The sequence below is a fragment of the Gracilinanus agilis genome, chromosome X (assembly GCF_016433145.1).
Source record: "Gracilinanus agilis isolate LMUSP501 chromosome X, AgileGrace, whole genome shotgun sequence".
NCBI classification, from domain to species: domain Eukaryota; kingdom Metazoa; phylum Chordata; class Mammalia; order Didelphimorphia; family Didelphidae; genus Gracilinanus; species Gracilinanus agilis.
The window spans coordinates 73,774,903-73,788,230 of NC_058136.1; the positions used below are offsets into that span (position 1 = coordinate 73,774,903).

The 13,328-nt window shown below is 52.4% G+C and overlaps 1 protein-coding gene across 1 annotated transcript; it reads left to right on the plus strand.

The window, feature by feature from the left end:
• Nucleotides 1–301: 301 nt before the first annotated feature.
• On the plus strand, nucleotides 302–12,657 carry LOC123253355 (SLAIN motif-containing protein-like). Its single transcript, XM_044682549.1, has 7 exons — nucleotides 302–954; nucleotides 1,564–1,706; nucleotides 2,178–2,327; nucleotides 5,561–5,863; nucleotides 7,199–7,330; nucleotides 10,233–10,536; nucleotides 12,579–12,657. Exons 1-7 carry the CDS (start codon nucleotides 302–304, stop codon nucleotides 12,622–12,624), a joined length of 1,731 nt encoding a protein of 576 aa, XP_044538484.1. The 3' UTR covers nucleotides 12,625–12,657.
• The last annotated feature ends 671 nt before the right edge of the window (nucleotides 12,658–13,328 follow it).

The window sequence follows — 13,328 nt, forward strand, 5'->3', positions numbered from 1 at the left end:
GGCTAATAAAATCTCAGCTCTTATTTTTTTAAACCCTCACCTCCCATCTTGGAATCGATACGAAATATTGGTTCCAAGGCAGTAGAGCTGGGCAGTGGGGTTTAAGTGACTTGCCCAGGGTCACCCAGCTAGGAAGTGTCTGAGGCCAGATTGGAACGCACAATCTCCTCTCCTTAGGCCTTGCGCTCTTATCTACCGCCCTGGCTCCCTTTTAAAGTATGGAAGAATCATTGGCCATTCAGAGGAAATACCCTGATCTTTCCCTCTGTTTTACAGTGAGACCTTCTTCGGTCGAGTGAAGATGATGGTTCCTGGGGACGACGACCCCATCAAAGAGCCAGACTCCCAGATCAGCGGAGAGCATTCCACAGAGAATCTTGTAATGGATCCAGACACAGAGGCAGCAGCCTTCCAGGGTGACTTTGAGGTGGACGAGGTAGAGATTCTACTAGAACCAACGAGGAGGCTTGAAATCCAAACTAGGAAGCAGCTGGATGACCCTGATGGAAAGAGACAAATCAGTTCCTTCTCAGAGAATCCGTGTGTTGGGTCGACTAGAGAAGAGAATAGGGATTTCTGCAGTGAGCTAGAAAAACAAAGTCCCTTCGGTGAGATAAGCCCCGAGATAAAGGAGGGCAGAAGCTTGAAGGCAGATAAAGGCGTGCAAGTTCAGGTTAGTGGTATTGATACCTCTAGCCCCGGCCTGGTCAGAAACACTGGCTTATCCAAAGACGGTACTGGGAGGCTTCTTGCATTCACGGGTAGCTGTAGTGGTACAGTGGGTATAGAGAAGTCAGCGAGGCCCAAGATGAAGACCCCTAAGATGGCCGGCCAGATCTTCAGCCCAGAGACCAAGCCGGGCGGCTTCCACTCTGATACCACACTTTTTGACCCGATGCTGGATGATGTGGAAGTATTGGAGCTCAGTGACTTATGTGAAGACGACACTAACTGGTACGTACCTTTTGGAAGAGGGTGGGCTCGCCCCCTTTTTCTGAACTTAAGACACTCTCAGCGGACCTCGGTTTGACAGCCGGCCTCTTAGCTGACGTGTTGAGTTTGAGCTGCCTTTGAGCAAGCAGCCAGTTGGTGCAATCCTTATTACAGTGTTAAAGGAAGGCGTGCGGACACAAGGGGCTCAGAAGGGGAGGGGAGAGAAGGGCCCCTTGGGAAGGAGCCAGGGTTAGGTCGTAGCAGCCACACGTAAGTTCTCTCCCTTCCCTGGCCACATTTTCTTGGTGGGCGTCGCAGTCTCCATGAGTATGTATAGCTCGAGGAGGGAAGTCCGTGGCATAGCCGGTGATGGTTAGCGACGAATAGCTTCGCTCCCAAACTGAGTGTCACGTTTTAGCGGGTTAAGTTACGTTTCTAAGATAATTCACCAAACGTTCGTTGTCTGCGAATGTGCCGAAACCCCGTAGTGCAACAGGAAGTATGAGAAGATAGTCAGGCCGTGTGTGTTCTCTTAGGAGGAGATGACCGATCCGTTGTTCGCGCAGACTTAGGTGGCAATACTTGCATTTTTTGCTGTAACATACAAATATGTCTTTTGCCATCTCGAAGGCTTTACACGTTACCGAAAAGAAGACCTCTTCCCGTGGAGCAAAAAACAGAATCGCTTTTAAAGTGGTGCCGGCAAGTCCTGGATCACCCCAGTCCCAAGGCCAAAGCAACCAGCTCGACCTTCCTGCATAAACTTGATAAAAGTACGTTATTCAGTTTCGAGGCTTGGAAAGAGCACAAAGCCCCCGGGCGAGTCTAGCTTAGCTGGGCAAGTTTTCAGTAGTCCGTTGGTGCAGAGGCGATGTTTTCTGCGCCTAGTTATGTTTCCAGGTCTTGTAATTAGCCGTCCTTAGTATATACAATCGCTTCCTCCTGGATTGTGGAATCCCTTCTTCGTTATTCATGCTTGGAATCATTTCTTTTCGACTCGAATCTCCCCTTTGGAGGTGAGTTGGCTTATCTCAGGCGCCACGAAGCCCACAGAGGGGATTTCGAACCCTTCTTTTGGCTTTCGCTCATGGCCAGCCTCAGAGGACCAGATTTGGCTTTCTCACCTCCCACTACAGGGAAATGCTGTTGAAACTCAACTATGAAACCCCTCTTTGAGAAGAGTCGCTCCGCAGAGCCTTCTTCTCATTGCTAACACGTTCCTGTTTTTTCATTTTTCCGTTTAGCAGGTAGATGGAAAACTCTCTCTCGGAGCACCCTGGCCTCTTCTGGTGCACACGGCCCATTTAGAGAGCCACACTTCAGTGGTGGCCCACAAAAGACTCCCGAGGCCTTGGAATCGGCTCGCAAACCGCTGTTCCCGTGGGGCGTCTCAGGTAAGGCATGCGAAATGTGCAGAGCAAAACTGCCCGGGAGTGCAAAAGGCAGCTTGAATGGGAAAGAAGAAAGCAGAGGGGCTTCACTGTACATGTGTGGTTTTGTTGGTGAGCTCTTAGGATGCCTAATGTCGAAATCATACCAGCCGAAGAGGCATGGCGGTACATGCCTGTCGCCTCTGCTGGGGACATCAGGAGTTCGGGGCAAAAGCCGGCTAGGTGGCCACACCAATTCTGGGACTAATAGTCAGTGCCCCAGAGCCCCAGGAGGGCCAGACTGACTCAGCCTGGTTGGGCCTGTGAGTGGCTGCTGCACTTCTAGGGTGAGAAGGACCCAGCCTCCCACCCCTCACCCCCCACCCCCCCAAAAGGAAGAAGCACCCTTCATTTCTTAGGCTCGTTATCAGTAACTGGGAGGAACTCGCTGGATAGTGTCCTTGGGCTCTCGACCATTTAATAGCGGGACTTATTTTCTTCCCGAGTCAATGGAAAGCCTTCCGCGTGTCTCAGAAATTGTCTTCTCGAATAGAAGACGGAGGGGACACTTGTCTGAAAACAAAACCAAGCGAGTTATGTGAGAGGAAGCTAATGGCAGTGTGGTGTCTTTACTGCCCCAGGGCCCGGCGCATCCCAGGCCCTTACTGCAGGCGGGTTTGTTGGGCTCTAGCTGAGAATCAGGAGGGGACGATCCCTCCCTCTGCCTGATGCTGACGTACTACTGAGCCATCTGGGTGGGTCACCTCTCCACCTCCCCAGGATTAGGCCTCTGTGTCTTAAAACCAGGGCCATTTCACACCGAGAAACTCGGCTTGTGAGCAGATGTGGAAAATCAGTGACTTTCCTTTCTCTCTTGATCCCCTGAGGACCTCCTGGCACCTCCCCATCAGCCAGCTTCTGAAAGCTAGTCCAGATTGGCCTTCTGAGGACTCGGCCTCTCAGGGAGGGGATCTCCGTGTGGGCAGGAAGAGGCGTTGTTTGTTTGAGAAGTTTCTTCTTAGAATGCAGTTGGCTCTGCAGTTAGAAGGTTGTCTGCATGGTCGAGTCCTCTGCTCTTCCCGTGCTGGCATTCCCTTTCTACTCTGGAGCACCAGTGGAGCCTACACTGGAAATAGCTATGCTTGGACCCGAACCAAGTGCCTCCTGGGAACTGATCTGGGCGATCCCTTTGCCGAGCCTGTTCTGCTCCCCTCTCAGCACTCACTCACTCATTCACACCCACCCAGGCTGCAGCCTATCCAGTGTTCTCAGGCACTCACTCACACACACGCCTGTGTGTGCCTCTTATTTTGAGTGGGCGGTTTGTATAGATCTTGTGTGTTTGTGCGCATGCACACACACACACACACACACACACACACACACACACACACACACACACACACACACGGATGAGAGTCGAGAGAGAAAGTATGTGCTGGTGTTGTGAGTTCTAAGGGATTTCCCCATCGCCTGCGGTCAGGCCCGTAAGTCTGCAGCTGCTCAAAGGGCACTTCAGCCACATCTGGCTCTGACTACTCACGTTCTCCAGCTCTTTCAGATTTTGAATCACTTTCTTCCAAACAGTTCCAGGAGAGAGGTAACTAGGTGGCCCAGTGGATAAGGAGCCAGGCCTGGAGTTCAAAGGACCTGGGTTCAAATGCGACCACAGACGCTTCCCGGCTGTGTGACCCCGTTTAAGTCACTTGATCCCAGTTGCCTGGCCCGTACCACTCTTCTGCCTTAGAATCAATACTTAGTATAATCTGGAGAGAGAAAGTAAGGGTTAAAAACCAAACCAAACCAAAAGCAAAATCGCCAGTGTCTGTGCTCAAGCTTCCGGGAGCTGGTTCGGGTGCTCCCTCACCCTTCGTCCGGACCTCTCAGCTGGCTCCTTCCATCCTGCCTAAGAGCTTCTTTGTGCCTCCTCCTCATTCTACTGACATCGACTCGGCTGCTTATATTCATAGCCCCTCAGTAACCGGGTATCCGAATTGACTCTTCCTGGTCCGATCCAGTGACCCCGTGGCATTCCTCAGGAGCCCGTCTTCCCTCGCGTTCTCGGCCCTTCCTTCCACATCCTTTTTGGGGTTCCTCTTCCTCCTCTCTCCTGCGAAGTGTGTGTGTCCACTTAGCATCTGGCTTTGGTTCTTTCTCTCTTTACACTTCCTTCCTTCGGAGCAGATGATTCTGTTCTGACGTCCCCAGCTTCCTTTTTGACACAGACGCCCTGCTGTCATCCCAGCCTCGATATGCTACCAAACGGACCTCATCCTCTTTCTCCGTAAACGAGCCTTCCTACTTCCTTCGACGTCACTACCGTCTTCCCACTCGGCCAAGCCCCAGACTCTCCCCCGGCTGCTGCATCCTACTGAAGCTCACTCAATAAGGGCTTCTCTCCGACCGGGCGGCTTCTCTCCTGGATGATTGCAACAGTCGCCAGCCTTCCCTTTCTCCAGCTCACCTTTCACATCTGCATTTCTTCAAATGCATCCCTGCCCTCCTCAAGAAGCTTTAATGGCTCTCTCTTGCCTATGGGAGAAAGTACAAACTCCTTCTGGCATTTAAAGCCTGACCAATTTGCTGCCAGTGCACCATTCCAGCCTTACTTCATTTCCTGTGTTCGGTGTTGTTCCCTCCTGCTTTTGGGCACCCCCTCAGATGATCCTCCGTCCCCGCCACACACGCCGCATCTTTGCCTCTCGAAGTCCTTTTCTTCCTTTGACCCTCTAGCTCAAGTGTAACTTCTTCCGCCTGCCCTTCCTTGATTCCCTTCTTTTACTCTCCCACCTCCAGACTTCATCTAGAGTTCTTTGGCTCTCTCCTCCACACCCCTGGCATGTTCTGCCTTGTGTTGGACCCGCTGGCGTCTGCGCTTACTGAAGTCAAACTCTTTCTCAACACTCATCACAAACGATTCGTTGTGGTTGAGAAGATCCCCTGCTAACAATTTAAATAGCACAGTCTCTACTTGGGACCCATTTCAGAAAGACCTGGGCGTGCTTAGCCTTCTAGATGTTCAGTGTCCGAGGCTTGGATTTAAGGGCCCTTCGAGATCAGGCCGGCAACCTTCTCATTAGACAGCTGAGGAAAATGAAGACCCTGACGGTGGTCACTCAGTCAGGTAGCGGATGCTGTCCATCCCTGCTGGACTCTCTTTAGGGCCTCGACTTTTGTCCCTACCACATATGAAAAAGAAAGCATTCAGATGGCATTCAAATGGGTGGAGTCACACATGCGCTACACTTCCTCCCTAGGCTTTCTACAGGAACGGGCCTCCTCGTCAGCTGCCACACCTTACGAGATTTCCAGTGTCTCTTTCCAGTCTCTGAGAGGCAACCAAGAGTTGGATACTGTGAGGGAGCATGAGGACGATTACGAGTGTTCCCAGCTGTTTCCCAGCACACCCAAATATACTTCGTCTCTACCTAGTTTGCCTCCATGCCCAGCCGCATCCACAAGTGGGGACTACGGCAAAGTAGTACCTCCTCCAATAATTCTACCAAAGCGATCAGGATCAAGCTCCAGACAAGGACACAAGAAATGGGCAGACACCAAAGGTAGGCCAGCTGGGAACTTTATGCTGCTTGTGTTTGGAATGGACCGAAATAAAGGGATTGGGGGCCTTCAGCTCAATTTCTTCAGGTTTCTCTTCTGGCTCTCCCTCATTGCCAAGGTGAAGAGCAACACGCATGGTGGTGTGGTGCCCACAATGTGCCTGGATTCTTATCTGTCTGTCACCTCTATGGTAATCACACTCAAAGCGGTATTCGTTGTCACTGAATTGGAAAGAAATTTCAGCATGATCTAGGCTCATTTTCCTCAGTCCCTCAAGGGTTGAAATGACTTGCCCACGGTCACACAGCTATTTAGGACAGGAACTAGAGTTAGAGGATATATCAGCTGACTCTGGCTCCCCCCATCATTCCTGTATCTCTCTGTCTCACCTTCATTCCTGTGTCTCTCTCTGTGTCTCCTCATCATCCCTGTATCTTTGCTTCTGTCTCCCCATCATTCCTGTGTCTCTGTGCCCCTCATTATCCCATGTCTGTCTCTCTATGTATCTCTTTGTCTCCCCGTCAATCCTGTGTCTCTGTCTCTGTGTCTCCCCATCATTCCTGTGTCTCTGTGTCCCTCATCATCCCATGTCTCTGTCTCTCTATGTGACTCTTTGTCTCCCCATCAATCCTGTGTCTCTGGCTCTGTGTCTCCCTATCATCTCTATCTCTCTGTCTCTGTATCCCTCTCTGTCTCACCATCATCCCTGTGTCTCTGTCCCCCCATCATTCCTGTCTCTATGTCTCTGTGTCTCCCCATCATCCCTGTGTCTCTGTCTCTGCCTCTGTGTCTCTAAAAGCACTCTGTCTTCCCCGCCTCAGTCTTCTTTCTTAGCCCTCCACCACAGCTGTGGCTGTCCGTTGCCCTTGGTGGTGGGCCTGAAGGGGGAGCTGCTGAGAGGGTGTGGGCGTAGCCTGTGGTAGGGCCTGAAGAAGGGGCTTTACCGAACCCCCTCAGTGCCTTAGGGAGGGGGAGACATGAAGCCAGCAGCTGGGAGCCCTCCCTCCTCCCCACCGCGGTCCCATCCTGTCCATGGGTAAGTGACTGGCTGGCAGCTGAGCAGCCCAGTGGCAGCAGAGAAGGGGTGCCTCTCCAGTGCCAACTTTGCCTTGAGGCCTCACAGCCCGCCATCTTGCTGCGTACCCACTCAGCCCACGTGTCTCCATCTTGCTGGCTCCGCCCTGATGCTGCCCTTCCTCCTGAGGCCCCTCCGTGACCGCTGACTCTCCGTCCTACCATATCGGAGTTGTCGGCATGAGATTATGGTGCCCTGTGCCGTGCCAGCCAGCCGCCTGTGCCTCGTGGTCTCCTGTACCGTCTGTCCCTTGTCATTGCAGACCAGCTGTACTCCAGCATGCCGAGAGAGATCCGGCCAGGCCTGCACTCCATGGGTTCTGTGAGGAGCAGCCTCAACTTAGACTGGGATGTCCAGGCGCCGAGGAGCCGCTTAGCAAGGATTCCTGAAGCAGGTAGCCCCTTCCCCCCCTCTGGGGGGAAGGGACGACGTCTGTGCCTCCTGGAAAGCGTTCCTTCTCGTGGCGTTTGGCAGCGCTCCCCCTTTGCCACTCTCGTGCCCCTCTGTCACCTGGAGATCGTTTCCCACCTGGGACGGCATGGGCCAATGCAAGTCTGCCCCTTCTCTGCAACTTGCAGTCTTAAAGATTTGCTTCATGGCCGCGATTGAAAAAACCTGGGCCAGAGTCAGCTCCCCAAAACCTATTGAACCCGTTACCCTGGGGGGATGGTGTGTGCAGGGCCTCTCACTTTGGCTCCTCCCCCCCTTTAAAAGGGACAAGGAGGGGCCTTTGGATAGAGCCTCTGCCGCCACCAGCTGCAGTTGCTGTTGCCCCCCTCGTGCTTCCATTTCCTTCCTTTTACACCAGTTCAGCTGTTTCCCAGGCTTCTCTGGGATCTTCCCGGTCATGGTTTCTGATGGCCCCATTCTCTCATTGACTACCATTTGTTTTGCCATGCTGTGCCCCATCCCACTGTGTGCCAGGCGCTGGGCTGAGTGCTGGCATCCGAGGAGAGACTTAGGGCAGTTTTAGCTCTCACAGGGGACATACGTGCATACAAACCAGCCACATGTAACCCACAGGGGTAACCCACAGGGAAGGCACTAGAATTAAGAGGGAGCAGGAAAGGCCTCATGGGATAAGATGGCAGCAGGGAGCAGGGTAGGGAGAACTACATATGCCAGAGCTTTTGTATTTGATAGTGGAGACAGTAGGGAGCCACCAAAGTTTATGGAGTGTTTTAGGAAGATTGATTTGGTGGATGAATGGAAGCTGAATTGGCATGGAGACAGGCTCTGAGGCAGGCGGACCCACCAGCAGCCACTGCCACGATCCCGATGTGAGGTGGCCCCAACAGACAGAGAGAATCTGGAATGGGGGGGGTTGCAGGAAAAGACGGTGACTTCTGTCCCAGACATGAAGAGTTCTCAGAGTCTGAGAGGCAGGTGGAGGTGCAGGAGCGGAGCGGGGCCCAGAGCTGGGGCAAGACGGGGAGGCCTGAAAACCATTGGCACAGACGTGGCCGCCAGATGCGTGGTGACCAGTGACACCACCAAGCGCTGTAGAGAGACAAGGGCAGAGGAGAGGGCCCGAGACACCTCCAGGGATAAGGGGAGGCCCAAAACCCATGATCAGAGAGGTAGGAGGAGAACCAGGGGACCATGGTGTTCCCCAACCTACAACCAAGAGTATCAGGAGGCCGCAGTGGTCAGCACCAGGGGCAGCAGCCTGAAGAGGATAAGGACAGAGCAAAGGCTGCTGGGGCTGCCAGGTAGGAGACCATCGGGAACTCTGGGGAGACCAGAAGCCATGTGGTAAGGGTACAAGGCGGAGGGAGGGGACGGAGCACAGGGAAAGGGCAGGCATGTAGTGTAGCCTGCCTTCTTGGGGAGCTTAGCTCCAAAGGGCACAAAAGATACAGGGACATCTTGGAGGGATGGGCCCAGTGAGACTTGTCTCTGAGTGGGAGCACCAGGGGATTGTGGGTACTGTGCAGGGAAAGGGTCAGGGGGTAGGAGGGCCTGGAAATGAGTGAGAGACAGGCCAGAGACAGAGAGATGGGCCCAGCTGGGGGAAGAGACAGAGTACATGAGTAGAGAAGTTGGCTGGGTAAGGGGATGGCCACTGAGTCAGAGGAGACAAGGCCAGAGAAGGTGGTGGGGGCACAAGGCACCACAGCAAGAGCAGCTGACAAGAGAAGGAGCAGGGCTAATGGCAGAGTTCTTAGCTGAGAGAGCAGGGGGTTGTGGTGGAGGGGGAGAGAAAGAGATAGACAGAGGAGGAGGGGGAGAGAGACAGAGATGGGAGAAAGGGAGGGAAGAGAGAGAGAGAGTCAAAGAAGGAAGGAGAGGGAGAGAGAGAGATATGGAGAGAGGCAGACACAGAGAGAAACAGAGAGGGAGATTCAGAGACAAAGAGCCAGGCAGAGAGAGGGAGAGAGAGAGGGTGTGTGTAGCCATGGGAGGTTTGAGAGGGAAGAAAAGGTTTAGAAGAGCCACTGTGGAGAGTGGAATAGCAAGTTAAGAAGGGAGGTAGCACTGGCACTGGATAAAGGTCCAGCGACCTTCTCTGTCCTCATTCCTTTCAGGCTGTTGACACCGGTGACCACTCTATCCTCCCTAATACTCTTGTCTGTAGGATTTTGGCCCACCACTGTCTCCTGGTTCTCCTCCTACCTCTCTGACCTGCCCTTTTTGGTCTCCCTTGCTACGTGTTCATCCAGGCCTCCTCTTCTACCTGTAGATGTGTCAGGCCGCTGCCTGGCAGCAGTGAGGGCCCAGTTGTGAGGGTGCACAGCATCATTCAGCAGCATTTGTGTAGGACCAATGTGGTGGATGGTGGGAGGGCGCCAAGGCTGGGGTTTGGCACGATCCCATCAGCCAAAGCTCAAGAGGCTTGAGCTTCAGAAGAGGAGGTCCCCCGAGGAGAAGAAAGAGTTGAAAGATGATGGGCTGAGCCTCATGGCTGGCAAATCAGGAAGAGTCACTGTCGTCACCAAGGTCTCCACCTGAAAACTGAGCCTCGGATACAAGCTCAAGGCTATGATTCAAACATTTTTCTGACCTTGCCTAGAAGGACTCTGTATCTGGCCCATAATTCCTTTCCTGGGGGTTGAGAACCCTTGAAGGGTTGGTGGTTTGTCAAAAATACCGAGTCGGACCTCCTTGCTGGCTTTGGGCTCCCTTCTTGGATTCTTTCTTCAGATCATTCTGATTTTCTTTGGTGGAGGAGCTGTTGCTTTTTTACTAACCTGAGGATAAATACTGACCTCTAACCTCCTTAGCATTTTCTGGCTGATATTCTAAAGTTTTCTCCCCCCCCCCCCCCCCGCCCTTTTCTCTCTTACTCTCAACAGTAGGCTTGCTTCCAGGTAAGAGCCAGTTTTCTTCTAGTCTTGGCAAACCTCTTTTAAATATCCGAAAGCCAATGAAAGCCGAGACAAGCGCTGTTTTAAACCCGAGACAGCCAATGAAACCTAGCTCTTTGGCCATGGATCCGAAGCCGGAAGCACTCTTTAGTCCCGGTCCTTTGAGAAGACATTTATCTCCTCCCAGTTTTGTTTCTGGAGCTACTACATTCCGAAGTTTTGGGGTAAAAGAGAGGAAACCGGCTGCAGAAACATCCTCTCCTGAAGCCAAGTTAATGGAGCCACCCAGCAGGTAAGTAAGTAGCTGCCGCCATCCCAGCAGAGCCTTGAATGGCTCCCTTCCCCCAGACTGGAGAAGCTTCTTTAGCTTCACATTACCAGTCACTGCCGTTTGGCCCAAGTTAAGAAAACTTGGGTTCCCGGGGCAGGAGGGACCCTCCGAAGTAAACGCACACAATATATTCCAGCAAATGCCATAGAATTACCCGAGGGAAACACGGAGAAAGCAAAACTCCACGTACCAGGGAGCTACTCCAGTCAGGCCCCCAGGAGGCTGAGCAGCCGGCAGCATAAAGGAGCAGCGAGCTGGGGATGTGACCCTCCAGAAGACAAAGGAGCCAGGCTCGCCAGCTAGAAAAACCAGCTAGCAAAGACCTAGCATGGCACTTTGGGAGCGAAATAGCTTCATGGGAAAGAGCAAATCAGAGAACAGTGATCCATTCAGGGGGATAACAATGAGGCAACATACTTTCAAAATGAGCTCTTAATGCTCTCCTTAATAAGAGACAGAGACAGAGAGAGCAGCTCAGTGAATGGACATGCAGCAAAGGACCAGTCGAGAAAACCAACAGATGACAAATCCCCCATTAAACACCCTAATAGAATTCTGGAAAAGAAAAGGAGAGAATCACAGAATTGAAAGGTTAAAAACCCATCAAATGAATAAAACTCGAAGCTCTTTTTAAAAAGTATTTATTCATTTAGAAGATTTTCCCCCCACGGTTACATGATTCATGATCCCCCCTCCCCTCCCCCCTCCCAAAGCTAACAAGCAGTTCCGCTGCGGTGTACACGTAGCATTGTTCAAAAGCTATTCCCATGCTATTCATACCTGCAATAGTCACTTTTGAACGGCAAAACTCCAATCCTCTCCCCATCAAACCACGGGATCGAGCCTGTGTTTTTCTTCTGTGTCTCTACTCCCACAGTTCTTTCTCTGGATGTAGATGGCGGAGAAGCAGTTTTTTGAGAAAACTAAAATGCAACACTAGGCCAATTTCTGTGGTGTTTAATGGGGGATTTGCCATTTGTTGGTTTTCAGAATTCTTTCTTAGTTGCAGGCCCAATTCAACACCCAGAAACGGTCTGCATTTAGGAGCGTTAGCAACAAAATTCAGCAGAAAATTGCACTTAAAATACCTCCCGCCAACATGGAGTCTCCCATCCAAGCCACAGAAACGACATGAACACAGTTACCAAACACTATTCACACAGACATCTACATAACTGGAGAAATGGCCCTTGCTCAGGGGTAGGCCAGGCCTAATAAGAGCGATCACTCTGCCTCAGTGAATTGCTGTATTCAGACCTTACCAATCCGACCACCAAAGGATGACAAAGACGCTAACCTTCATCTGGAAGAAGAAGAAGAAAGGTTAAGAACACTGGGGGGGGGGGATAGGAGCAAGAAGGGGGCTTGGCAGTCCTAGATCTCACACTGCCAAGCTGTAATCTTTAGAGCAGGCTGGAGTTGGGGAAGAGGAACAGGTTGGTTACCTGGTGTTTGCTAAAGAAAGAAAGATCCCAGCCAGTGAGCCAAGAGCTCACTCTTCACCAGAAAGTTGGGAAATCTAGAAAGTAGGCCTGGAGAAGGTCCCAGTGGGCACATGATTTAGACACAAAGAGTATCCCTCCCCTTTAGAGTCAGTGCCAAGGAGGAAGAGTGGTATGGGCAAGGCGGGGGGGGTTAATGACTTGCACCGGGTCACCCAGCTAGTCCGTGTTGGAGGTCAGATTTGAACTGAAGACCTCCCATCTCTAGGCCTGGTTCTCAATCCATCGGGCCATCCAGCTGCTCCCTTCTGGTACTCTTTCTAGGCAACCCTCTGTTGCCAGCCCCCAGCCAGTTGCCCAGGAAGTAAGATGCAGAAAACCGGCAGTTGTGTAGGGAGCTGCAGCTACGTGCCCCTTCCTTGTCCCCTCCTCACTGTCCTTGGCTGAATCCTGCCGGCGGCGGAGGCCCTGGGCTTGTCCAATTCCATAGGCACGGCGCCCATCCCAGCCTTGGCTCTTGCAGTTTTCGGTGGCATAATCATTGCTTTTCTTTAAAAACAGGTCTCTTCAGCCAACAAAGCCCAGCAATTTCTCTGATAAGCCTTAGAAGGGTGAACACTGCTGCCGGTGGAAGAAAAAGGTTGTTGAAGTTATAAAGTTACGTTTTCAATGTGAACCTGCAGCCCGAGTGTTCCTTAGCGTGTCGTCCCCCAAAGTGGAGCAGGAAATGGACCTCTGGAGCTGCTCTTTTGGCAAGCCCATAGAGGGTTTCAAACCAATGCGCGTTTATGGGCCGCGGGTGGGCGGGGCACGGTAACAAGCACCTGCCACCGGGACAGAAAGCCCAAACAGTCCTTGCCCTCTCGAACATACACAACTCATAAAATAGAAGAGAAATGCAAATTCGATGGAAGACCAACCTGGGGCTGGGGGGGGGGGCGGGGCCGTACCAGCTCTTGAGGCAATTCCAGGAAGGGGCTCCTCTGCAAGTTGGGAGCCAAAAGATCAGTCTGGAAGGAAGCCAGAACATTCTAGATCTAGGAGGCGGTCACTGGCGAGGCCCAGAAATGGGAGCCGGGAGGGCAGCTGGTAGACCAGCGGAACTTTGCTGTAGGGTGCGTGGAGGGCATGGTGGGAAGGGGCCAGCTCTGAATGCTTCTGTGAGACCTTGGTGATGGGGAAGTGGGACTGCGAAATGCCCTGATCGCACCTGCCCAGTAGGAGGATACATTGGTGTGGGAGACCCTCAAAGCAGGGAGATGGGTTAGAAGTCTGGCTATTGTGATGGCCTAAGTAAGAGGTGATGAGGGC

Excerpts from the sequence above, each read along its gene's own strand:
- LOC123253355 (XM_044682549.1), top strand. The coding sequence starts at position 302 with ATGATGGTTCCTGGGGACGACGACCCCATCAAAGAGCCAGACTCCCAG. Across the intron at positions 7,331-10,232 it reads AGCAAGGATTCCTGAAGCAG|TAGGCTTGCTTCCAGGTAAG; the intron begins GTAGCCCCTTCC and ends TACTCTCAACAG. Across the intron at positions 10,537-12,578 it reads TTAATGGAGCCACCCAGCAG|GTCTCTTCAGCCAACAAAGC; the intron begins GTAAGTAAGTAG and ends CTTTAAAAACAG.